At 35.7% G+C, this 24,117-nt stretch overlaps 4 protein-coding genes across 5 annotated transcripts; 3 read left to right on the plus strand and 1 right to left on the minus strand.

The window, feature by feature from the left end:
- The first annotated feature begins 180 nt into the window (after nucleotides 1-180).
- LOC141637807 (putative arabinosyltransferase ARAD1) lies at nucleotides 181-4,323 on the plus strand. The gene is made up of 4 exons (XM_074447230.1): nucleotides 181-1,122; nucleotides 2,644-2,940; nucleotides 3,173-3,268; nucleotides 3,754-4,323. The coding sequence occupies exons 1-4, from the start codon at nucleotides 565-567 to the stop codon at nucleotides 4,186-4,188; spliced, it is 1,386 nt and encodes a 461-aa protein (XP_074303331.1). The 5' UTR covers nucleotides 181-564; the 3' UTR covers nucleotides 4,189-4,323.
- Nucleotides 4,324-8,052: 3,729 nt separating this feature from the next.
- On the plus strand, nucleotides 8,053-10,977 carry LOC141637806 (flavonoid 3',5'-methyltransferase-like). Of its 2 annotated transcripts, XM_074447228.1 has the most exons (6): nucleotides 8,053-8,154; nucleotides 8,365-8,421; nucleotides 9,241-9,326; nucleotides 9,454-9,598; nucleotides 9,982-10,113; nucleotides 10,421-10,977. In XM_074447228.1, the coding sequence occupies exons 1-6, from the start codon at nucleotides 8,152-8,154 to the stop codon at nucleotides 10,730-10,732; spliced, it is 735 nt and encodes a 244-aa protein (XP_074303329.1). In that variant the 5' UTR covers nucleotides 8,053-8,151; the 3' UTR covers nucleotides 10,733-10,977. The 2 variants fall into 2 exon arrangements, with proteins under 2 accessions (XP_074303329.1, XP_074303330.1); XM_074447229.1 differs by lacking the exon at nucleotides 8,365-8,421 and having other exon boundaries at nucleotides 8,075-8,154.
- A 1,425-nt stretch (nucleotides 10,978-12,402) lies between these two features.
- Nucleotides 12,403-20,391, plus strand: LOC141637775 (uncharacterized). The gene is made up of 9 exons (XM_074447189.1): nucleotides 12,403-12,508; nucleotides 13,362-13,471; nucleotides 13,557-13,629; nucleotides 13,718-13,829; nucleotides 19,389-19,443; nucleotides 19,535-19,655; nucleotides 19,741-19,788; nucleotides 19,886-19,980; nucleotides 20,090-20,391. Exons 1-9 carry the CDS (start codon nucleotides 12,463-12,465, stop codon nucleotides 20,186-20,188), a joined length of 759 nt encoding a protein of 252 aa, XP_074303290.1. The 5' UTR covers nucleotides 12,403-12,462; the 3' UTR covers nucleotides 20,189-20,391.
- Nucleotides 20,319-22,406, minus strand: LOC141637774 (F-box protein At5g50450-like). Its single transcript, XM_074447188.1, has 3 exons — nucleotides 22,004-22,406; nucleotides 21,720-21,882; nucleotides 20,319-21,322 (listed from the first exon to the last, which is right to left on the minus strand). The coding sequence occupies exons 1-3, from the start codon at nucleotides 22,348-22,350 to the stop codon at nucleotides 20,600-20,602; spliced, it is 1,233 nt and encodes a 410-aa protein (XP_074303289.1). The 5' UTR covers nucleotides 22,351-22,406; the 3' UTR covers nucleotides 20,319-20,599.
- Between the last annotated feature and the right edge of the window lie 1,711 nt (nucleotides 22,407-24,117).

Below are 24,117 nucleotides of genomic sequence, written 5' to 3' on the forward strand. Positions count from 1 at the left end.
TTACTCGATCATTATAAAAACCGTTTTATATAAAAATAAAAATTAACATTAAAAAAATAAAGTTCACTTCACAATTCACACCTTTGATTGCTCGAAGAAGAAAATAATCCAAAAAAAAAAACAGGCTTATTACACCTTTAGTCAACGATAACACACCAATAAGACCACATCTTCATCTTTATTTTCATTTGTTTCTTTCTTCGTGGACACCATTTGCTCATCTTTGTCTTCTCTACACTTACTCCACTTCATTATTAATCTCATAATTTCATAAATTTCCTCCATAATTTAGCTCAATTCTTCCATTAAACTCTTCGAACCTCCTCTTTTCACCACCACCACCAACAGCGACTTATTCCGAACATGATTTGTAGTCGGCTAACATAAATTAATATTCGATATTCGAATCGGTTTAAAACATTCTCGTTTCACCCAATTAAAAATTAACACAAACCTCAATTCTCCACCATTTCACCTAATCTTCAAAACCCACTAATTTTTCACCAAATTATGCCAACCCATCTCACCAAAAACTAACTTTCCCAAAAAAATTACCCTAAAAAAATGATCTTTTGCGGTAAAAATGTAGTATACGGACAAATATCTTTACTATCATTCATCTTCTTCTCAATTCTAACAATATCCTTCTTCTTCAAGATCGGAACCGTCGATTTCCGGGCTCAATTCACTCCGTTCCTGCAATCTGAACCGTCCACGGAGGTGAATTCCGAGTCAAAGTGGGTCCCACAATTACCATGTCGGAGTTTGCTGCCTTTGAAGGTGTACATGTACGAGATTCCGAATAGGTTCAATGTTGGGATGCTTAAACAAGGTGGAATCATTGAAGAATCTCCGGTGACGGAGGAGAATCTTCCGCCATGGCCGTTGAGCTCGGGTTTGAGGTTACAGCACAGTGTTGAGTATTGGTTGATGGCTTCTTTGCTTTATTATAGTAGTAATGATAACGATAATGATAATGAGACGAAGATTAAGGAAGTAATTCGGGTTTTTGATCCAGAGATTGCTGATGTTTTCTTTGTGCCATTTTTTTCGTCGTTGAGTTTTGATGTTTATGGTCATAATATGACTGATCCTATTGCTGAACTTGATAAGGAACTTCAGGTATAATTCTTAGTTAATTTTAGTATTTCTTGAATTTTGAATTTTTGTGTGATTTTAGGTGGTAATTGTGAAATGATAGGATTGGTAAGTTGTGAAGTAATTAACCATCATTCAATGTGATTCTCGATGCAAATTCGTTTTGGATCATTCGAAAACCGTCTCTTTGTATTGCTAAAATGCGACCTCCTTAGCTGGGGGTAATGATCAGTTTTTGGTTGATGGTTTGGTGTTGTTAGAGTTGACCTGCTCATCTGCATAAGAAGCTGTTTTTAGTACATTTTGGTGATTTGTAAGAGTTAACCTTCCAAATGTAGTGTCACTAGAGTTCATTGTTGGGTTACTGCGTATTGTACTTTAGCTAGGAATTGTAGATTTGGACTTGTGTAATACTGTAATGCTTCAGAGTTTGCTTAAGTTGACTAAGGGTTGACTCAAACATGGATTTGCTGATTAGTGATTTTTATGAGATTAGTTGAAAGGAAGCACATTTATGTGGTTGAGGGGGTATACTGGCGCACATAAGGATTTAACCGACTTCATTAATGTTCTGCTCCATATTCATTTTTGCTATTGTTGCCAATCTTGATTGCATTATAGCTCTGTAACGATATGTTGACGCCTGATCTTGAGTAATGTTGACTTGAGTTATGTTACTATGACTTTGCTACTAGCATTGGATGTGACACGGTCTAGGAGTGTTGGACCATCAGCTATTTTGTGAGATAGTTTCAGGCTTTTGGATACTAAAAGAAGTGTCAAGTGTCTGATACAGGACATGGAGTGAAAATGAAGTGTTGAAGTAACGTAGGTGTAGACTCTTGAGTTAATTGGCCAGTAGCTTTGGTGAAGTACTCACTAGTACATTAGTATGCCTAGGTAGACAGAAGTTCGACTGATGCAGAGTTCAAGTTCTTTGTAGAATTGTAGTAGCCAGTTTATCTCCATGAATTCCCTGTGCCCTTATAATAGCATCTAGTAGAAATATTGCAGCTAGAAAGTCAAAGAAACATGGGCTGCAAGTCTGGAACACGCCACAAGGGCAGTAGTAAAGCTTTAGGCTCTGAATTGATGCACTTTAAAAGTTTTGGTGGTATTGTCTTGGTTTTTCGCCATTTTGAAGGACTTGGACCTATAAAGCTGTGTTCTGACTGGAATCACCGAATCACTGCTATCTATTTTGGGTTTGCTACTGAGATTAATTGCATAACTTTGATGAAAAACTGATGCGTAGACGTGTGTATGTGTGAGGCTGAAGAACTCCATAGATTGGCTGAAAAATTGAGGTATATTTCTCGGTATCTATGTTGCTGAGTTTTGAATGCTGAATAAATGCTGTCTCATATGCGATTCACATGATGGCGTTTGATCAATAGAAACATCGAGGCATTTTTAGTGCACAAGTGTTGGATTGCGTAGTTACTACTTGGTGAATAGCAAATGCATATGTATACAGGAAATTTCGATTGTTCCTTAATCTTGATTTCAACCAAATTATTTATTAAAATGCATTCTTTGGTTCAGATTGATATACTGAAGTTTCTGAGGAAGTCCAAATACTGGCAAAGGTCAGGTGGCCGAGACCATATCATCCCTATGCATCACCCAAATGCTTTCAGGTTTTTGCGTGAGCAGGTGAATGCGTCAATTCTCATTGTGGCGGATTTTGGCCGTTCCTCAAAGAGTACGTCAAATCTAAGGAAAGATGTTGTTGCTCCATACGTACATGTTGTAGATTCATATGCAAACGATGATGTATCAGACCCCTTTGAATCTCGCACCACACTTTTATTTTTCCGTGGCCGGACTGTGAGAAAAGACGTAAGTTTATGTTATCTCTATTTTATTAACGCTCTCTATTTTTTTCCCAGTTTTTATAGACGACAATACATCGTTACCCAGCGCTTCAAAGGGTCCCCTAAATGGAGGGGTAAATGGCGCTTGATGTATGCGAAGCCTTATCTTTGCTTGGAAGAAGCGCTTTCCGGATAACCCATTATTAAAAAAAATCCAAATTTTGTTGACAATGATTAATGGAATTTGTATGTTTTAGGAAGGCGTTGTTCGTGCAAAATTGGCAAAGATCCTTGCTGGCTATGAAGATGTTCATTTTGAAAGGAGCGTTGCATCCGAGGAAAGCATAAAATTGGTATGACTTGTGTGTATATCAATTCTTGATACTATGAATATATGGTCGCTGCTAATATGGTCTAAGTTTATACGGAGTATAACCTTTTTACTCGGAACAATCAAGAACCTTTTTTTTTTGGGACCATGAGACCATCCGACATTGCTGTTTACTACTCGTACTAATTTGGGGTTAAGAGCTTAATTAACAACATTAATTTTGAGACGTGACCCTTTCAATTCTGTAACCTTTATTTCCCTTTCCCCTAAGGCTGAGAAATGAGTTTAATTGTTTGCTTTTCCTTGGGGAAAAGGGCACTGAGTCGTGTGAGACGATATCACATCAGAGACCAACCCAAATACGTGTATTCCACGACTAATCTATGGATAATGTGTTGCTCTTATAAGTAAAATCGTCTCTCATAAGTCATAAGTTGATCTTGATTAGATTTTTCAAAAGCTTCGACCCAAAAGTTTCCGTATAGCTCATGTATCTCGGTTTACCAGTCCACGCAGGGCATGCGATCCTCAAAATTTTGTCTACATCCAGCCGGTGACACCCCCTCATCATGCCGTCTATTTGATGCTATAGTGAGCCATTGTGTGCCAGTCATAGTTAGCGACCAGATCGAGCTCCCATTTGAAGACGAGCTCGACTACTCCGAGTTTTCCATATTCTTCTCAACCGAAGAGGCTCTTAAACCAGATTACATGGTAGAGCAGCTACGGAACATTCCTGAAGAACGATGGGTTAAAATGTGGAACAGGTTGAAGAACATATCCCACCATTACGAGTTTCAGTACCCACCTAAACCTGACGATGCTGTCAATATGTTATGGAGGCAAATTCGGCATAAGCTCCCCTTTTCGACATTAGATGATCATAGAACCCGAAGATTGAAAATCCCGGATTGGTGGGAAAAGAGAAGAAAATTGTTTTAAGCTTGTAAACAATTGTAACTAATTTTCTTTCTAATTTTTTCGATGTGTACAGACAACATTTACAAAATTTACAGATTTAATCCCTTTTATAGGGAAACCATTTGTGATGTAATATATATAGTCATTTTTTCACATGTGGATCTTGTCTAGCCAAACTAGCTTCAATGCAAAAAGATTACTATGGTGTTTTTCTACAAATGCCATGTCCTTGAAGTGACAATTTTTCGACCTCGAGGTAATAAGAGTTGGTATTATACCCCTTCTACCCCGTATTAAACCAGATGGTACAAGCAATAACAGAACAAATAATTAAGACGAGGGGAAGGGAGTATTAAAGGCAAAAATCGTCCTCGTGGGTCGTGTGGCTCCCTTTACACCAAATTTTTTTCTCTAATTTTACATACTGGCAATGTTAACTAGTTTAATGTGTGAAGTCATGAGTGGTGCTACTCATGACATGCATTCGAAGCCGTAAGCATCAAAATCGCCCTCGTGACTTCCCTTTACACCACATTTTTTTTTTTAACATCTACCTAGTATAAAAGCCGAGTTCTTTAAAGGACTCTCATTGGCTGATGCTTTTTAGGGATGAAAAAAACCATTTTTTTATGTAGGGACCGCCACTATATATATCTTAGTAGGTTTAATTACACCTCTATTCTTTTGTTACTCTTATTTAATTATCGATTAAAAATTTACACCAAACTATACATTATACAATTACTGACATGATATTTTATAAATTTTCGTAAATATAACCTATTACAAGAAGATCTGAAATTTTTCGTAAAAAATAAATTAATACGAGATTTTTTTTCAAATCGAAAGATTATAAACTTTAAAATAAATACAAACAAATATAAAAAAAACGAAATATAACCTAACCAATATAGTACAAGTAGGTTTGAAAATTTTCGCAAAATAATATAAAAATAAGACTTTTTTTTTTCAAATCGATAAAATATAAATTTTAAAATAAATGCAACGGAATATAATAGGAACCAAATATAAGCTTTGTATCATACTTACATGAAATTTTTCCGATTATTATCTTTCATTGACCTCAATATTAAAGTCAAATATTTAAATTTGCATGAGATCTGGTAGATGAATAAAGAGATCAAGTAGATAAATTATAAAAAGGTAGTTGATAAAGAGAGAGAGAGAAACAGAGGGTTTGATGTATGTGCGGCGAAGTACACAAATTGATGGAAAGGGTGAGAGTAAGAGAAATATCTAGAGTTGTATTTCAACTATTCTTTTTTCTTTTTTTTTTACGTAAATTTTCTATGATTTATTGGATGTATGAGGCAATGATGGTTGTGTATTTTATTGATTAATAGCCGTTATTAGAATAGCTACTAGGCTTCATGCTCCTTCCGTCTCATTTATCTATTTATTTTTTATTAAAATATTCTCATATTATGAAAAAAGGTAAATAAATAAATAAATAAATAAGATGGAAATAGTACTAATTTGTGTTAAATAAATATGGAAAACAATATATAATTGTAGACTTACTTTTGTGATTGTATGTTAACAAATACACAATCAATACTAAAAGAAATTAAAAGTTGAAATTACTTGCTTGAAACTAATGTAATAAAGTTTTAAATACCTCTAACTATTGTATTAACTAACATGTTTCGTATGTCATAATCTAAAAATTGACCCGTGTATTTTTTGCACGGGATTAAAACTAGTATATTGTAGAATAACACTAGTAAAATTCTATCAATCAATAATTATAACTAAACTCGCCATCTTTTTTAGCTTTACTCCGTATATGATATCTATCTATATAGTCACGTAATCAAAATAATCCGACCCAAAATGCATAATACAGGAGCTCTTGTTTGAATGTGGCTCGTTTTTTTCCTGGTTGGCAAATGGGCTAGGAGACTTTCAAATTGTTTTTTGCCCTAACATTCAATACAACCACAAGTGGGAGAAGTCATGGTTTCGTGGGCTGCAAATTATATTATGAGAGTATTGTATGGTGCGACCACAGAAATGAGTCATTTTTTATAAGACGACAAATAATTATTGAAGTGATCATCTATGAACTGCCCTAGAATTGCATATTGTGTATTAATTATAAAAAATGATCATTTTATATTAAAAGTGAACCACTTTTTATTATTATAAGGCGTAAATAATAATAAAAAATTATCACTTTTTAACATAAAATAATAACTAAAATGATAACTATTTATCATAAAATGATCTTTGGGTTATTCTACGTGGTGACCCTGAACTTTTTCAGATCCCACGTGGTAACCCTGCAAATCAGAAAACAAAAATGGTAACCCTGAAGTTCATTATTATGTATCTCCGTAACCCTTAACTAAAATTCCGTCAATTTACACCGTTAAGTGCTGATGTGGCGTGTGATGTGGCTATTTGGTCTTGATGTGGCGTGTGACATGGATTGCAAGGCGGGATTAATTAGTTAGTCGTATTAATTAGATTTAATAAGTAGTCGGGTTTTTAATATATTATAAGTATCATTATTATTTTATTAATTTATTATGTAGACGAGACGGGATTGCGAGACGGAATAATGTAAGATGAAAAATAAACAAAAACGACGCAAGTTAAACCATCTTCTACACCACCTCGCACCACCACCGTGACTACCACCACGCCAGCACCCCCTTTCGCCAACCTCCACCGTGGCTACCACCTCAGACCACCACGCCAGCACCCCCTCTCGCCGACCTCCACCATGGCGACACCAGAAGCAGCCCAGGATTCATCCCCTCTCCATAAAACCCAGATCTAGTGTTTTTAGGGGAGTGAGATGAGATTACAAGGGTGGGGGAAAAGATTAAGGGTGCCGGGTTTCGACGGGCGACGGTGGGATTGGTGTTTCGACGGGCAGCTGCGGACGGAGAAGGGTGGGGAGTCGCCGACGGTAGTTCGACGAAGTTTGGTGAAGGGTGGGGTAGCGGCGACGGTAGTGGTGGTTATGGCGGAGGTTGTGATTGTGGTGGATTGTTTTTTTTTTTCTTTAATTTATTCATAAACAGCCTAGTCATTAGCCAAATCAGCGAACATTAGCCATGTCATTCGCCACATAAGACACTTAACGGCCCATTTTGACGGAATTAAAGTTCAGGGTCACGTTAATTACATTTAAGGGATCGGACTTCAGGGTTACCAAAACCTTTTTCTATTTTGTAGGGTTACCATGTGTGATTTGAAAAAGTTCAGGGTCACCATGTAGAAAAACCCATGATCTTTTTAATTTTTATCCATCTTATGATACAACGGTCGTATATAATATCTACCAGTTCATAGATTATAAAACCAGTTGTACAACTGGTGTTGTGCAGTTTTTAAATTTTATAATAAAATTTCCGACTTTTGTTTTTTAAAGATTATGAGCTTTAGCATAAAATTTCCGAGCTCGTTCATTTAAACACTAAGCTAAAAAATCACAATATATTCTTCTCAAAAAAAAAAAAAATCACAATATATCTATAAAAAAACTCTACATAAATTCAGTAAATTTTAAGTTTTGACGTCAAAATATCAAAATGTAACCATAAACTTTAAAAACTCGGAAAAAAAATACACGTAAACTCAATTGCTAAAAAATCTAATGTAATACATCAGATAATTGCCAAAAAAATATCTAATGTAATACATGATACGTGTTTCTTTTTTGCTTATATCTATTGTGTGCAATTTTCTTTTTATAGGACGGCAATTACAATGTATTCATTACATTTTTGACTATCTATCTAGTGGATGTGGTGCAATTATTATCTTTTTATAGGACGACAATTACAATGTGGTTTTTTTTACATTTTCGACGGTTTCAATTGCTTTCATATTAATGTTTTGGTACTATAAATAGTTAAATACACATGTGAATATATCACCCCTTATGCTCATAACACACAATAATACCTACTACTCTCTTGTTTTGCTCTTGGTCTCTTCTATTTTGGATGCATGGTAAGAGGATGCTTTTTACTTTGCTTGCGTTTCTTTAAACGGTTTTTTAAACGCGTGTCTTAACTTTAATTTCATCATGGGTCATTCGAAATCAATACTTATATTTATTGAATTGGATTTCGTAACTGATCTTAATAGAAGTAATCAAGTAATTAACATCTATAATTAGTAGTAGGTAGTACTAGTTATAATCTATTAGCAAAATTACAGGCAAACCAGCAATCATCTCATACGAAGAACATTCTTAGTAGTCCGGCTCTTCTTCAGGTAATGCAAACTAGCTTCTTTAACACTCCCTCCATCCCAAATCCCAATCATTTGTTTACTAGTGGTGGAGCTAGGGGAGAGTCGGCAGGGGCACTCGTTCCCGTTTGTTGGACGATGAAAATTTCAAAGTTTTTAGTTAGAATTTCGAAATTATTTCAAGTTCCCTTATACCATTACCCGTTTGCCCATCTGAAATTTTTCGCCCGTACTGAGATCAAATCCTAGCTCCGCCATGTATTTAATCAAAGGTAAACAAATGATTAGGGCATAGGGACTATAACTTGAAATTAATTAGCATTATTTAATTAATTTGGTAAATAAATGTGTGATTAAGGGCTAATTTAAGTTGGAGTAAGTCTCGAAAGACGGTCTCTTAATAAGCTTATTGAGGGACTATTTTACACTTTAAAAAAAGGGTTTTGATATATACAACCCATTGGGTTGTATTTAAGCATTTAATATCTTCTATATTTGGTATTAAGTTAGGAATTCAAGACCAAATTATGTACAATCCAATGTAATTAATGCATATATTTACAAATACTTTCCATATTTAGTTCCTTAAATACAACCCAATGGGTTGTATATATCAAAACCCTTAAAAAAAATGGTACTAAATGTAATAAAATAGGTATAAATTATAATTATAGATAAAATGAGTACATTTATTATGTAAATAGGTACGAAATTACTATGTCACAATCAACAATAAAAGGGTCACAAAAAACAAATAAATGGGTACGAAAGATTGGTCTTTCAATAAGTTAATGGAGAGATCGTCTCTCCCAAGTTTTATTGTTTAAGTTGTGAATAATGCAGTATATTATGGAAACAAGTGCATACCCAAATGAGCATGAGCAATTGAAGGAACTGAGGCATGCCACTATGGAGAAATATCCACATACGTATCATTTTTATCTCTTTGACTCTTTATCTCATTTTTTTTCTAATAATATAGTATGAGATGTTTTATCCTATTTTCGTGTTCCATCTTGTTGTTCAATGCCTCTTTGTATGTATCTCCCACACTAGGAGCTTGATGAACGTGCCGGTGGACGAAGCACAATTACTTTCGATAATAATAAAGCTCATGAATGCAAAAAACACGTTGGAGGTCGGAGTTTTCACCGGCTACTCCCTTCTTTCCACTGCCCTTGCTCTCCCCAATGATGCAAAGGTGCAATTTCATTTTAGACGGATCTTTTTGTCATAATATACTTAGTTACATATATTTATTTGAAATAACACAAATTCTCAATTGTGACGCGTTACTAGCTGATGATGTTGACAATTGATTAAAATGTCTCACGACTGATTAAAATAATGTCAAAAAGGGAAGGTGGTTGTGGGATGTCACATATACCTTTTCGTCAGAAGCAAAAATAGTTGTTAAAATAGATATCCTGTAGTACGGAGTAATTGTTTTGGTAACAAACGTGATAATGTACTTATATTATTTGAAGAGATTAATAATTCAACGATTCAATGAATCGAATGAAGTATTATTTAAATTTTCTATTATAATGTAGTAGGATGTTTACATTTATTTTGTTTTTGCAGATTGTAGCTATTGACATAGATAGAGAAGCTTATGAGGTTGGACTGCCTTTTATTAAGAAGGCTGGTGTTGACCACAAAATTGACTTTGTCCAAGGAGATGCCTTGCCCTTCCTTAATGATCTCTTAGACAAGGTGAGAGTTATTACTCCGTATAAAGCATAACTGTTATGGAAATTAATCGATTGAGAAGTGTACTAGTCATACTCATGAAAAATATAAGAACGGTTATTTAGTAAAACGTTCTCAAAAAGGATTAACTCATTATAGAAATTAATCGATTGAGAAGTGTATTAGTCAGATTCATGAAAAATGAAAAATTCAAATTTTTTTAGTTACTTTTTTGGAAAAATTTCAAGTTTCGCCTATGGCATTACTTGTTCGTCACCCCAACTATTAACCTGGCTCCGTCACTGAATTCATGAGATGTTATTTAATTCAGGGAAAAGAAGGGACATTCGATTTTGTATTCGTTGATGCCGACAAGCAAAATTACATAAACTACCATGAGACATTAATAAAGCTTGTCAAGGTTGGAGGACTCATTGCCTATGACAACACTCTTTGGTTCGGTTCAATAGCGTATCCTGACGATGTTCCGTTCTTTGACGTTAGCGAAAAAATGGCGCCTCTCCTTGAGAGCATACGAGCACATACAAAGACTCTAAACAACTATCTAGCCAAAGATGCTCGAATCGAGTCAAGTCTTCTATCAGTTGGTGATGGTGTTACTCTTTGTAGGCGCAAGTATTAGCTAGCTTAATTAACCATGCGCAACAATAATAAAATTTCCACATGATTGAGAAGTATTATATATACTTCCTCTGACCCGGTCATTAGTCATTTATTTTCATTTTAGGGTGTAATATCTTAATTTATTGTTGTTATTTGTTGTATTCAATAATGTGGATTTGTAACGATCATATGATCCAAATGTTGCGTTTCACGTGTATTTTACTCGAGCGATCATGTTAAATTGACAATATTTAGACTCGAAAAGCGAAACTATCGTAAGTGAATGGAGTTAATTATAGACATAATAAAGCTTCATCGGTTTCAGTTGTTTTTTTTATCTTAATAATAATTTTTTTTTTTTTTTTTTTTTTTGGTGAAGAGAAAAACTATTATTTTGGAAGAACCATAATAGTGTTATTTATTATGTCTTGTACAAAAGACCGTCTCATATAAAAATGCCGTTAATATATTGGGGATGATAAGAATGGTATAAATCTATTTTATATGAGGATGATGGGTTGAAAAATCAGAGGGTGACAAACGACAGAATATAAAAGTGGGACAGAGAACTCCCCATTACACGACGACTAAAGGCATATGAGATTGTAACTTTCTCTTGTAAATCATCAAATGAGACTGGTAATATTGTTAAAACAAATTCTGTTACACTGGTAATAACTCTTATATCTTGCATAAGTTGTTAATAGTTCGACTTTGATGTATCGCTCACACCAGGAGCATGATGAACGTGTCTCATGAATGCAAAAAAACACGTTGGAGCTCGGAGTTTTCACTGGCTATTCCCTTCATTCAACTGCCCTTGCGCTCCCCTTTGATGCAAAGGCACAATTGATTTTACACCGATATTTTTGTTATAATATATCGTATCTATATACATCATTTATTTGAAATAGACGACATTTTCTAGCAGATTGTAGCTATTGACATAGATAGAGAAGCCTGTGAGGTTTGACATTTTGTACTCTGTTGTTGACGTTTTACGAACTTCTTTAGTATGCAATTCCCACTTCTTACTAAAGTCTCCTTTTCTCCTTCTGTAGCTATAAAATTTCGGTTCAAGGCCTGACCACACAAAAAAATACGGGTTCAGTCTTGTTTAAGACCGGTTTTTTAAGTTAGGTCTTTGGTCCAACCAAATTTTTAACTCTTCTATTCAATTCGGTTCAATCCGGTCCGATTTGAGCCGATGCTCACCCCTAAAAGTTAGTGGTATTTATGTAAGTACTCTGTAGCCCATTAGCCCTTACCTATTAGTGATCTCGATTTGCCCTGTTTCGTTTTAACTCGGTTCCGCTTGCAACCGTCTAAGAGTCTAAGACTCACACCAACAAAACGGATTTAAACCAAGTTATATACCGAGTTAATAACAAGCATTAATTAGTGTAATCTAGTCTTGATATCCGTATTATCTTATAAACTTCGATCGATAGTTGTCATTAAGCATCTCTTCCTAGTTCTTTAATTCTTCTTAGCCTTAGGTATATCCAATCAAGAAATCAATGAACACCTACAATCGAGTATAATCAATCATCAATCTTAATTATTCTTAAAATCTTTGTAATTTTAGTCATTACCTAATACTAGCCTTATATAGTTATATGTAGCATAATTTACTTACATACTTTGATTATATAGCCTAATTTAAACACTATATAATGTAACACCATTCAAACAACTGATAAAAAAAAGAGAGACTGAAACTGTGGAAAACCTTAAAACATTGCATCCATGGCTGCTGAAAGAAGCCATAAAATCTCTCTTGTTGCTAACTCTTGTATAAATCTCTCTCTTAATTCAGTTTTATGTGATTCATCTTTATGCCCTTTATTTTGTTCTCCCTCCGTCCCAATCATTTGCTTACCGTTGATTAAAATACATCGTACAAAGAATAAAAAGTCGAACAAATGATTGAGACGGAAGGACTATTCTATTGTTTATTTTTTCTTGATGTAATTGTACTATTAAAAAATTACAACCCATCTTATTATTTTCTCATCATTTGTTCATTTACTTTAATTTTGCTGTGAATTAATTAATGATCATGCTTGGATGTTTTGATGGGTGTTTTCTTTTTTAATTTATTAATAATGGGTACAAATTATAAACATAGGACATGAATTTGATTAATTGATTGATTAAAGGTTGAAACTTAATTGATAATTGGTAATTGTAGCATATTTGTTGAATAATTAATTGATGAATGATTCATTACTAATTCATAACAATTCTGCTCAACTTGTGTTTTCATTGAGCCCAAGATTATCTATTATAGGGTGAGACGGTCTCGTATGACAATTTGTGTGAAAATTGAGTGTGTGGGTGCATTTTATAATGCAATTGTCGATTTTTTTTGGCTAAATGTTTTTTTTTTTTGACAAATTAATTTGCAATTTGGAGTCGGATTCAAACTATTTAGAGCCAATGGGTCCACGTCATCACCCTAGGAGTGAAAGCGCAATTCTGCACGTCCAGCTAGTGTTATATATCCATTTGATTGTTAAACACAAATCTTAAAGACCTGAACTGTGAGCATTCTTGCACTCAGTAAGCATAAATCTGCTTCGGAACTGTGACCGTGTACTTACCTTGCCGAAAAACCTTGTTAATAGTACTCCTTTTTGGTGCAGATGATGTAACTTGTGGCAGGGATACATGGATTGGTAAAGGCCTCACCAGTTTTTGGTCCAAGAAAAAGGGTTCCTATCAACGTATTTGCATCGCCTTGACTCCGATGCAGGTTCTGGATTTGCCTCTAGTTAGTGTGAACAGTCACCTCTTTATTTTGTACTGTTTTAATTATTCATTCTATTGAAAATTAACAGGAAGAGAGACTAAACAGGTTAAAACATCGGATGAAGATTTACTTTGATCCCTCTAGATCAGATCACCAGGCATGTAAGCACTTTGAACTTGGGGTTACTTCATATTTCGCGTGTTACTCGATGGCGTTGATCTGATCATGAGTAGAAATGTGGACAGGAAGCGTTAAGGGCGCTTTGGGATACTACATACCCTGATCAGGAGCTTCAAGCCTTGGTTTCCGAGCAATGGAAAGAAATGGGTTGGCAGGGAACAGATCCTGCAACTGATTTCAGGTTCCTCTTTTTCCATACTTCGTAACTGTCATACATTCCATATGTATTTATGAACATGTGGAAATAATGGGACAAAGGACCCAGGCTGACCTAACAGCTAATGACAGCTCATCATGAGCTGGAATAATAGCAATAATAGGAAAGTAGGTTGTATAGCAAAAGTTGTTATTTCTTACACTCTGTACAGTTACACAGTATATAAAGAGATATACTTGTACATTTACTTCTAAGATTAATACAATACTTCCTTTTATTTACTCTGTTGACTTTTCCTCTAAAAGTACTTTTCCCCAAAATATCTTCAAGCTTTTACTTAGTTCAACAATGGCTTCCTTGTTCCTTGCTGTCAGTTCCTCACTCTGTCCATTTCACATGGTATCAGAGCAGGAGTAATCCTGTTTCTGCATATCTCTTCCGCATTTCATTCTCAATTACTCTGATATTCTTCCAATTTCCTTTATTTTTTTTTCCGATTTCGGAAAATATTAGGTCAAAATCAAAAAAAAAAAACTCGATTAATCTCTCCTATAATTCGCATTTCTTCTTTTTTTCTTGTTTTTCGATCATTTTCTGATCTTCGATCATCTTTTTTACTACAAAATTCAACAAAATGCCTGAAAATGGTGATGATTCAACACCTTCCGCAAATTCTGTTACTCAGAATATCAATCTCTTTGACGATCCTGTGTGTCTGAGCATGTCCGATCATCCAGGGATGCATATCATTGATACGCTTTTCAATGGACAGAATTATACCTCATGGAGTCGTGCGCTCACTCTTGCTCTTGGCTCGAAGAACAAGTTAGGGTTTCTCGATGGAACGACAGCTATACCTGCTGCAGGAACTCTTCGAAATCAGCATTGGCAAAGGTCAGACTATATGATTCGCTGCTGGATTCTCAATTCTATTGATTCGCCATTGAAGGAGAGTTTTCTCTCTAGTAAGTCTGCTAAGTTGATGTGGTGTGAAATTCGTGAACGTTATGGACAATGTAATGGTCCGCTCTTGTTTCAATTGAAGAAGGAACTGCGAAACATCTCACAAAACAATAATTCTGTTGTTGAATATTTCAACAAGTTGAAAAGAAATTGGGATGAAATTGATGAGTTGGAGAGTTATCCTGACTGTAGCTGTGGTGCTATGAATCAGTGTACTTGTAATTTGTTGAGGCAAATCCTTGATAATGCTTCCAGAGAAAAGGTTTTGAACTTTCTCATGGGATTAGGGAGTACTTATGAGGTTTTGAGGACTAATATTCTCTCAATGGAGCCTCTTCCTAACATCAACAAGGTTTACTCCATAATTCATCAAGCAGAAGCACAGAAGCAGGTGTCTGGTGCTATGGTGCATGTTCCAGAAGCAAGTGCTTTGACTGTCAGCAAATCCGGAGCTTCATCTTCTCAAGGAGCCTGGAATGTTTGGCGAAGGGATGGTAAACAGTCTCAGCAGCCTCCAGTAGTAGAGAAACCTGTAGATACTAGGTGGTGCAATTCCTGCAACAAAGGAGGGCACACCAGAGACTCATGTTTCATACTTCATCCTGAAAAAAGGATTAAATACCTGGCTAGATTCTCCAAGACCGCTAATTCCACTTCTTCTACTGGAAAGTTTTCAGCTAATGCAGAAACACAGAATGTTGCACCAGATACTCCTCTGGAAACTGGTAATCCTAGTACTAGCATTGCTGCTGACAGATTTGCGGGGTTTGATCCAGAGCTAGTGACTGCTGTTTATCAAGATATGATGCAAAGGATGCAGGATAAGCAATTTGGCAAGGGTATGAGCAATTTCTCAGCTGTGAATTTCGCAGGTAAAGTTCATTCTTCTGCCAATTTTAAAAATACTCATAAGACACCTGAAAATGATTGGATAATAGATTCAGGTGCCAGTGACCACATGAGTGCTAACAAAGCATTGTTTACAGTCTTAACACCCCTTCCTAAACCTATTCTAGTTGGATTGCCAGACGGTACTGCCAAAGTTGTCATTTACACTGGAACTATCCATTTATCACCTAAAGTGATATTGCATAGGGTTTTATATATACCTGGTTTCAAGCATAATCTACTGTCAGTTGGACAGTTGTTGACTACAACCTCTTTACTCATTCAGTTTTCTGTAAATGACTGTGTGATACAGGACCCTGTCTCTAGCCTGGCTATTGCAGTGTGTCCCAAGGTTGGAGGTCTCTACAGACTCAATATTGCCAACTTCAAAGAAGAAGCTATCAATAAGAGTTGGTCTATAGCCACTTGTCAAGAGAATAATACTAGTCATTTTAGCAACAATGTTCAGAAAGATGTTATGAACACTAGTTTGCATAGTATTAATAGTAATAATACTAGTCATACAAATGTTGATCTGTTTCATGTAAGATTAGGACATGTTTCTCTTGCAAAAATGCAACATGTAACAGGTCTACATTGTACTGGTCTAACTGAATATCAATGTGATGCTTGTTCTATGGCTAAAATCCATAGACAACCTTTTGTTAGAAGTAATTCTAGAGCTACTCAGTCTTTTGAACTGATTCATGTAGATCTTTGGGGACCTTACAAGGTCTCCTCCTTATCTGGGGCTACCTACTTCTTGACCATAGTAGATGATCATACTAGAGTGACTTGGACTCTTTTATTAAAATTTAAGACACAAGTACTTTCTTTGTTGTCCACTTTCTTTGCTCAAATAGAGAATCAATTTGGGAAATCTGTTAAGGTTGTAAGGAGTGACAATGGAACAGAAATTTTTCAAGAGGAGTGTAGTGAGATGTTCAATAAAAGAGGTATTTTCCATCAAAGGAGTGTACCAGGGGTGCCACAACAGAATGGGAGGGTAGAAAGGAAACATAGACATCTAGTAGAAACTGCTAGAGCTATGCTTTTACATGCCGGTTTGCCAAAAAAATTCTGGGGTGACAGTTTACTCACAGCTACTTATGTGATAAACAAAATGCCTACTGCTATTTTACAATGGAAAACTCCCCATGAGATTTTGTTGGGTACACCACCTAGCTATGATGAGATGAGAACTTTTGGTTGTTTGTGCTATGCACCAAAACACACTCACACCAAAGATAAATTTGCAGAGAAAGGGAGAAGATGTGTGTTCATAGGGTACCCCTATGGACAAAAGGCTTATAAACTCTATGATCTTCAAGATCATAGGGTCTTTGTTAGTAGGGATGTTCAGTTTCATGAGAATATTTTTCCTTTTTCTAATAATATACCAAAAAAAAATATTTCTGTCACACCTTCAGTTGAAGACTGTTTAGATGATATTGCTTTCTTCCAAAATCAGAATACTAACAACACTGAAAATTTAGTAGTACATAATACTACAGAAATTCCTGTCACTTCAAATATTCCTATACATAATACAGTGGTTAATACTAATAATGATAACCACATTATTCCTACTCAAGTTACTTCCCAGAGGGATTTAGTAGTTATTCCACACACTACTGAACAATCTAGGAAATCTGTTAGATCTACAAGAATACCTTCAAGGTTTAAGGATTTTCAGTGCAAATTTCCTACACATCTTACTGCATCATCATCTAATCCAGACTCAGAGGCATTTTCTGTGTTTGAGATCAATTCATACCCTGCAGCATATTTGGCATCACTTGATAAAGTTTTGGGAACACTTGAGCCAGCCAATTTTAAACAGGCACAAAGTGATCCTAATTGGGTTCAAGCAATGAATAAAGAACTGGAAGCCCTTGAATCCAATGGTACTTGGTCTCTTACTGAACTACCCAGTGGGTTCAAGCCTATAGGGTCCAAATGGGTATACAAAGTCAAGTTTAATCCAGATGGTACAGTTGAGAGATACAAGGCTAGATTGGTAGCAAAGGGGTATAATCAGGTAGAGGGAAAAGATTACAAGCACACCTTCTCTCCTGTTGCAAAATTTTGCACTGTTAGAGTTTTATTAGCAGTGGCAGCAGCTAGAAGTTGGAATATACACCAATTAGACATTAATAATGCCTTTTTGCATGGTTTTCTAGACGAGGAGGTGTATATGTCACCACCAGAGGGGTATACAAAAGCAGGACCTCATCAAGTATGTAAATTGCAGAGATCCTTATATGGATTGAAGCAGGCCTCTAGGCAATGGAACCTAGAGTTGACAAAGCTTTTAAAAACAGAAGGCTTTGATCAATCTAGGAGTGATTATTCTCTATTTGTCAGAGATTCAGGAGGAAAAATGGTGATAGTGCTTGTTTATGTTGATGATTTGCTTATCACGGGTAATGATGAAGAAACCATATCCCATCTTAAAAGATCATTGCATTCAGCTTTCACCATAAAAGACTTGGGAGAAATTAAATATTTCCTAGGTTTAGAGGTACTGAGAACCAGTGAAGGGATACTGATCAACCAAAGGAAATATGTTTTGGACATTTTGAAGGATACTTCTATGGACAACTGTCAAGCTGCTTCTTTTCCTTTACCAAGGGGACTTAGGTTATCCACAGAAGAGGGGGCATTATTAGATGATCCTGAAGTTTATAGGAGGCTCGTTGGAAGATTGTTGTATCTCAATCTTTCTAGACCTGACTTGTCTTATGCAGTGCAGCATCTCAGTCAGTTTGTTACACATCCCAGAATACCTCATTTGCAGGCAGCTTTTCATGTCTTAAGATATCTGAAGGGAACAGTAGATGCAGCATTGTTTTATTCAGCATCATCATCATTAGGGTTGAGAGCTTACTGTGATGCAGACTGGGGTACATGTCAGTACAGCTGCAAGTCATTGACAGGCCAGTGTATATTTTTAGGTGATTCTTTGATCTCTTGGAAAACAAAAAAACAAAAAACAGTTTCTAAATCTACAGCAGAATCTGAGTATAGGGCTATGTCCTACACGGCTAGTGAGTTGGTCTGGGTAAATGCATTATTGAAAGACTTCAGAGTATCTGTCAGTTTGCCAATACAGCTGAATTGCGACAACAAAGCAGCACAACACATAGCTGCCAATCCTGTATTCCATGAAAGGACAAAACACTTGAACATAGACTGTCATTATATTCGAGAAAAGGTGCAAGAGGGATTGATTTCGACAGCTCATGTTAAGTCTAGTATGCAGTTGGCAGACTTGTTAACAAAGCCCCTAGGACAAGAACAGCATTTCTTTCTTTCTGCCAAGTTGGGATTGCTTTTTGACATGAAATATAGCAATTCCAACTTGAGAGGGGGATGTGGAAATAATGGGACAAAGGACCCAGGCTGACCTAACAGCTAATGACAGCTCATCATGAGCTGGAATAATAGCAATAATAGGAAAGTAGGTTGTATAGCAAAAGTTGTTATTTCTTACACTCTGTACAGTTACACAGTATATAAAGAGATATACTTGTACATTTACTTCTAAGATTAATACAATACTTCCTTTTATTTACTCTGTTGACTTTTCCTCTAAAAGTACTTTTCCCCAAAATATCTTCAAGCTTTTACTTAGTTCAACAATGGCTTCCTTGTTCCTTGCTGTCAGTTCCTCACTCTGTCCATTTCACAGAACATGTTTAGTGTCGATAACCAAGATTTGTTGATCAGGGGAGCTGGCTTTATATCTTTGGAGAACTTGCTATTCTTTGCAAAGACGTTTTCTGTAATAACCTTTTCTGGAATCCTATTACCGGTAAATAATAACTTTACCAGCTAACCTGGTTGACATCTGATTTTAACGTTTGATGTTGTAGACCTCGTTCCAGCGTTTAGTGAAGAAGCAATGTGGCAAACGGGCAACATGGGAATATCCCTTTGCTGTTGCGGGTGTAAACATAACATTCATGCTTATTCAGATGCTCGACCTTGATTCCTGTAAGTTGAAAACAAGAACATATAAAATTCAGGAGAACGTTTGTACGAGCAATTTTCTAATATATGTTGAATGACATTCTTACAGCAAAAAGAAGAACGTTTGTACGAGAAGCTTTCTTGCAGATGTTAGCAGGTGTGTATGTTATTCTTATACCTTGGTATCGATTCACTCAAGAAATTACTTGCTCGTCTAAATGAAACTCACATGGAGATTTCCGATGCAATTACAGATAATCAATGGGCGTTTGACTTGCTATATTGTGTGGCCTTTGTGGTTATGGATAAACAATGGCTTGAGAAGAATGCCACATACATGGAGTTCAATGTGAGAACTCGTGTTCTCCGCTTGCCCCTCACTCTCACTCTCATGCTTTTCATCTGCACATTCTTTCTATTTTTTTCCGTTTCATTTTGTTATCCTTATGATCATCCAGGATGTTTTGAAGTCTACTCGGACACAGCTCGAGAAGGAGCTTCTTATGGATGAAGTTCATCGCGTAGAAGATATGCCTTCATATACCCTTCTCTGTTAGTCTCGTAACCCAATTATTTTGCTCGTGTGGCCGTGCCCTTAGCAAGATACATGAGCGAAATTCGCTCAGAACGTGAAAAACTCTAATTTACCGTGATTTATATAATCCAATGTTATAGATTAGACGAATATTGAAATGGAAAAAAGATTATATATTTCATAAGAACATCACATTAGATAGCATTATATACAAATTTATATTTCCAGTGTAGATATATATATCAATTTAACTGACAAAATTAAGTGTGAATATTTATAATCAAAGTATAAACCTCATCATAATTGAAAACACCCGGACGTAAAAAAAAATTGTATACTTTGTCATTTAACCGGTCTATCTGGCATGACTCTTGCCAGTTCAAAATAGGAGTCCCCATTCGTTTATGTTATTATCTATCAAAGACGTCTTAGCCTAGCGATTAAGACTGTCAGCGACCTCCATATGGTCCGTCTCCCCATGACCGGCTACATTACCGACATCACCTTCAACTCCGGCACCATCAACTCTCCTAGGCAGACACCCACACTCCAACTTATGCCTCACCTTCCAATCCATCGCTTGACATGCACGCGAGCAATACCCTACGCTCCCACACACCGAACACCTTCTAAACTCATGCTTCCTCGTCTCCGGCCTTCCGCACCCGGTATGTCCACACATCCTCAACCCGGCCCCAATAAGTCGACTCGAGTACCACTCCGCCATAAACCTACTTGCCGGGTGGGCCTCCTGACCCGGCACATCACACCCGAAATCACTCAATAACGGCAAACACTCCAAATCAATATTATAATCAGACTTCTTCCTACAATTTTGCGAGCACGTGAGTGAGGCAGCGAGCTCACGTGCGTTAGCTTGGACGAGGAAACGACGTCCTTCAATGACGTTTTGACGAACGCCATAACCGTCTTGTAGACAGTGACCGAGCTCACGGATGGCGTCCACGTGACCTAAGAAGGCAGCGCGTGCGCATAGCGCTACACCTGCGCGTAAGTCTTTATCGGTTTTTGCGCCACCGCTGCCGTTGAATTGGATCACTGCTAATGAGTATAAGGCATGCGCGTGGGAGTTAATCGCTGCTTTCGCCATTAGAGATGCTCCACTACCTCGGTTTTGTAAGCAGTAGAAACGTATCTGTTGTAGGCGAATTTAAAAAACAATTGAATCAGTTAAAATAAACGGAAACACAGAAAATTCAAATGAGACCTATGCATACAGTATAAGTGTATCACGTAACTTAAGTTATATACATGTCCTCGTCCCAATTATTTGTTTATTTTTGTAATTCTTTGCTAGAGATATTTTAATAAAAGAAAAACAAATGATTAAGACAGAGGATTACATTAATTAATGATTTTTGATGAATTTGTTGTACAGAAACACGAAAACTCAAATGAGACCGTGTATACGAACAACGTCAAGTTAAGTTATATCCGTTGTTCTATAAATGAATTAATGAATCGTCTTATACAAGAATAACTGATTCGGAAAATTAAATAAACGAGAACTGAAAATTGAGAGAGTAAATTACCATGCCGAGAGTGTAGGAAGCATCGACATTTCCGGAATCAGAGCAGAGTTTGAGGAATTTATGAGCAGAATCACACCATTTTTCGGCTTTAATTCCGAATGTTTTCGGTGATGCTTTGGATAATACGATTGAATTAAGCGCTAATTCATTGAATCTCTTGCAACTGTTAAAAATCATCGTCAAACAAATTTAATTAACTAACTAATTGATTTATGATCAAATATAATATCGCAATTTTTGAACAGAAGCTGAATTAAGAGAGAGAAGTAATGAGAAATACGTACGTGATGAGAACGTTGATGAAATCGGATGGAGATGAAGACGATGAGCTAACTTTCGTAAGAATACTGAGGACTAGATCATCAGGTAACGCGTCGAAAAAGTCCGGAGTTTCGACAGTCGATATTTCTGGGAAAACCTTGGCTTTTTTTCGACAAGGCGAATCGAGTTTTTCACTCGTTTGATAATATAAACTGTCAAATGAACGTATTTTACTTGATAAAACAGGACAATTTATGCTTCCAGCGTTGTTGATATTTGAGAAAGATAGAGTGGTTGTTGTTGTCGAGGTGGCGGTGGCGGAGTCGGAATTGATGAGTTTGGGGTAACAAAATCCTCGTCTTGTTCTCATTTTTGTGGTTGTTCACTTGAAGTAGGGAAGTGGGGGAAGATAATGGATGTAGGGAAGGGAAGGGATTTGTATATATAAGTGAGTGAGACAGAGGAAACAAGAGAATGAAAGCAAAGATAAACAAACAAATAGTAAGTCGCATTTCTGGTGTAGTACGGGATCTATTCTAGTTCTATATTATATTCTGATCGATAAAATATTAGCCTTTTTGATGACAATATTCTTTTATATATAAAATGAAGATTATCCAAGTGAAATGAAAAATAATGTATGTTGGCACCTCAAAGGCTCAAAATGATCATGTTAAATGAGTTTAATTTGTAACATGATTAATCTTCGAATATTTAAATTATTTTGAGTATGAAACTCATCTTAATTTTCATGCTAACATCATTTTGGGATTTCACTTAAATTGAACGTCATATCGAGAAATTGAAACTCGATTTTTTTTATCCTGTTCTAAATTAATATTCCGTGTTGTATTGGAGACAAAGTTTAAACCAACCCTAATAAAATGAGAATAACTTTACTTGTCTAATGAATAAAAATGTCATCTCAATTAAAGAGAAACAATTGAAAACAAAATGGAGGGAGAATAAAGTCTTTATAATGATGATTGGAATATTGACAAGAAGGATTAGCTCAAAATCCACCATTAACTTTTGTAGTGGCTGCCTATATTGTCTACAATTTTTTAGGCACAAAAGAACTAAATTAGAGTGTAGCTTTTTCATATTCGATTATGTGGAATTCGAATATTTATTTGATGTGATGAGTAATTATATACCTATCAAAATTCAATCGACACGAAAATTTTTATGACTCATAACAGTGAGGCCATGTTATTTTGATTTAAATGAAGCTGAATTGAACTGAATTGGTCTTAATTGAATTGAAATGAATTGAGTGAGCTGAATGGAGCAAAATCAAATTGAAATTTGTTGGGATGAATAAAGCCGAAATAAGTCAAGCTGAACTGAAATAAGCTTATTGAGAGTTGAAATTAAGCCGAATAGAACAAGGCCACTTCAGTTTTAAATTTTAAACTAGTCATATAGATAGATAAACGGGACAAGTTTATTATCAATCTTTAAGTAATTTTTTTTCTCCTTATTTATCTATTTGACTTATATATCCGTCTTAAATCAGATTGGTATAGCCTTAAATCAAACTAAGCAAAGAAGCAAAAAGTAACAAGTGTTGCAAACTGGAATTGTGGTTGGAATCTAAGTTTAACACCTTTTGTTCCCTGTATTAATTTTGTATTATAATTCTAATTAGTGCTTTGGACCTAGACAATCAAACAAACAGAGCGCAGGAAATAAATATTAATTTAAACTAATAAAAGACTTTTTGAATTTGTTTAAGTTTGCGTAAGATTGTAAAACGGCAACATGATGCAGGTCGCTGTAATTATACTAGTTGATGTCACCTAAATAACGACGTTCCTCTAGCAATTGGGGTTGGCTGACTTGGCTCCAACAAATATTTTCTCTAATTTTGAATTTTAAGAAAAATTGATTTTACATAAAACAATCTTATGCTAAATTTAGTGCATGTAAAACAATTCATATAATATCTTAAACTGATAGTACGACGCATTAGTTGTGTTAACTTTCATTTTATACGTTACAAAATGCCAACTTACGTTAAATATCTTTAACTAGTAGAGTATGGAAATCCTTGATCGTAATTATGTTAGTATAAAGCCAAGTATAAACGAGTAATTTACAAAATGTCAACTCGCGTTAAATATTTTACTATAAT

Source organism: Silene latifolia, unplaced genomic scaffold, assembly GCF_048544455.1.
Source record: "Silene latifolia isolate original U9 population unplaced genomic scaffold, ASM4854445v1 scaffold_144, whole genome shotgun sequence".
NCBI lineage: Eukaryota > Viridiplantae > Streptophyta > Magnoliopsida > Caryophyllales > Caryophyllaceae > Silene > Silene latifolia.

Coding starts and splice junctions, on each gene's coding strand:
- LOC141637807 (XM_074447230.1), top strand. CDS start 565: ATGATCTTTTGCGGTAAAAATGTAGTATACGGACAAATATCTTTACTA. Junction 1,123..2,643: donor AACTTGATAAGGAACTTCAG/GTATAATTCTTA, acceptor TCTTTGGTTCAG/ATTGATATACTGAAGTTTCT. Junction 3,269..3,753: donor CCGAGGAAAGCATAAAATTG/GTATGACTTGTG, acceptor TCGGTTTACCAG/TCCACGCAGGGCATGCGATC.
- LOC141637806 (XM_074447228.1), top strand. Junction 9,327..9,453: donor ATGGAGAAATATCCACATAC/GTATCATTTTTA, acceptor CTCCCACACTAG/GAGCTTGATGAACGTGCCGG. Junction 10,114..10,420: donor TTAATGATCTCTTAGACAAG/GTGAGAGTTATT, acceptor TATTTAATTCAG/GGAAAAGAAGGGACATTCGA.
- LOC141637775 (XM_074447189.1), top strand. CDS start 12,463: ATGGCTGCTGAAAGAAGCCATAAAATCTCTCTTGTTGCTAACTCTT. Junction 12,509..13,361: donor CTCTCTTGTTGCTAACTCTT/GTATAAATCTCT, acceptor TTTTTGGTGCAG/ATGATGTAACTTGTGGCAGG. Junction 13,472..13,556: donor TCGCCTTGACTCCGATGCAG/GTTCTGGATTTG, acceptor GAAAATTAACAG/GAAGAGAGACTAAACAGGTT.
- LOC141637774 (XM_074447188.1), bottom strand. CDS start 22,350: ATGAGAACAAGACGAGGATTTTGTTACCCCAAACTCATCAATTCCGAC. Junction 21,883..22,003: donor TTCATCAACGTTCTCATCAC/GTACGTATTTCT, acceptor GATTTTTAACAG/TTGCAAGAGATTCAATGAAT. Junction 21,323..21,719: donor CTTCCTACACTCTCGGCATG/GTAATTTACTCT, acceptor CGCCTACAACAG/ATACGTTTCTACTGCTTACA.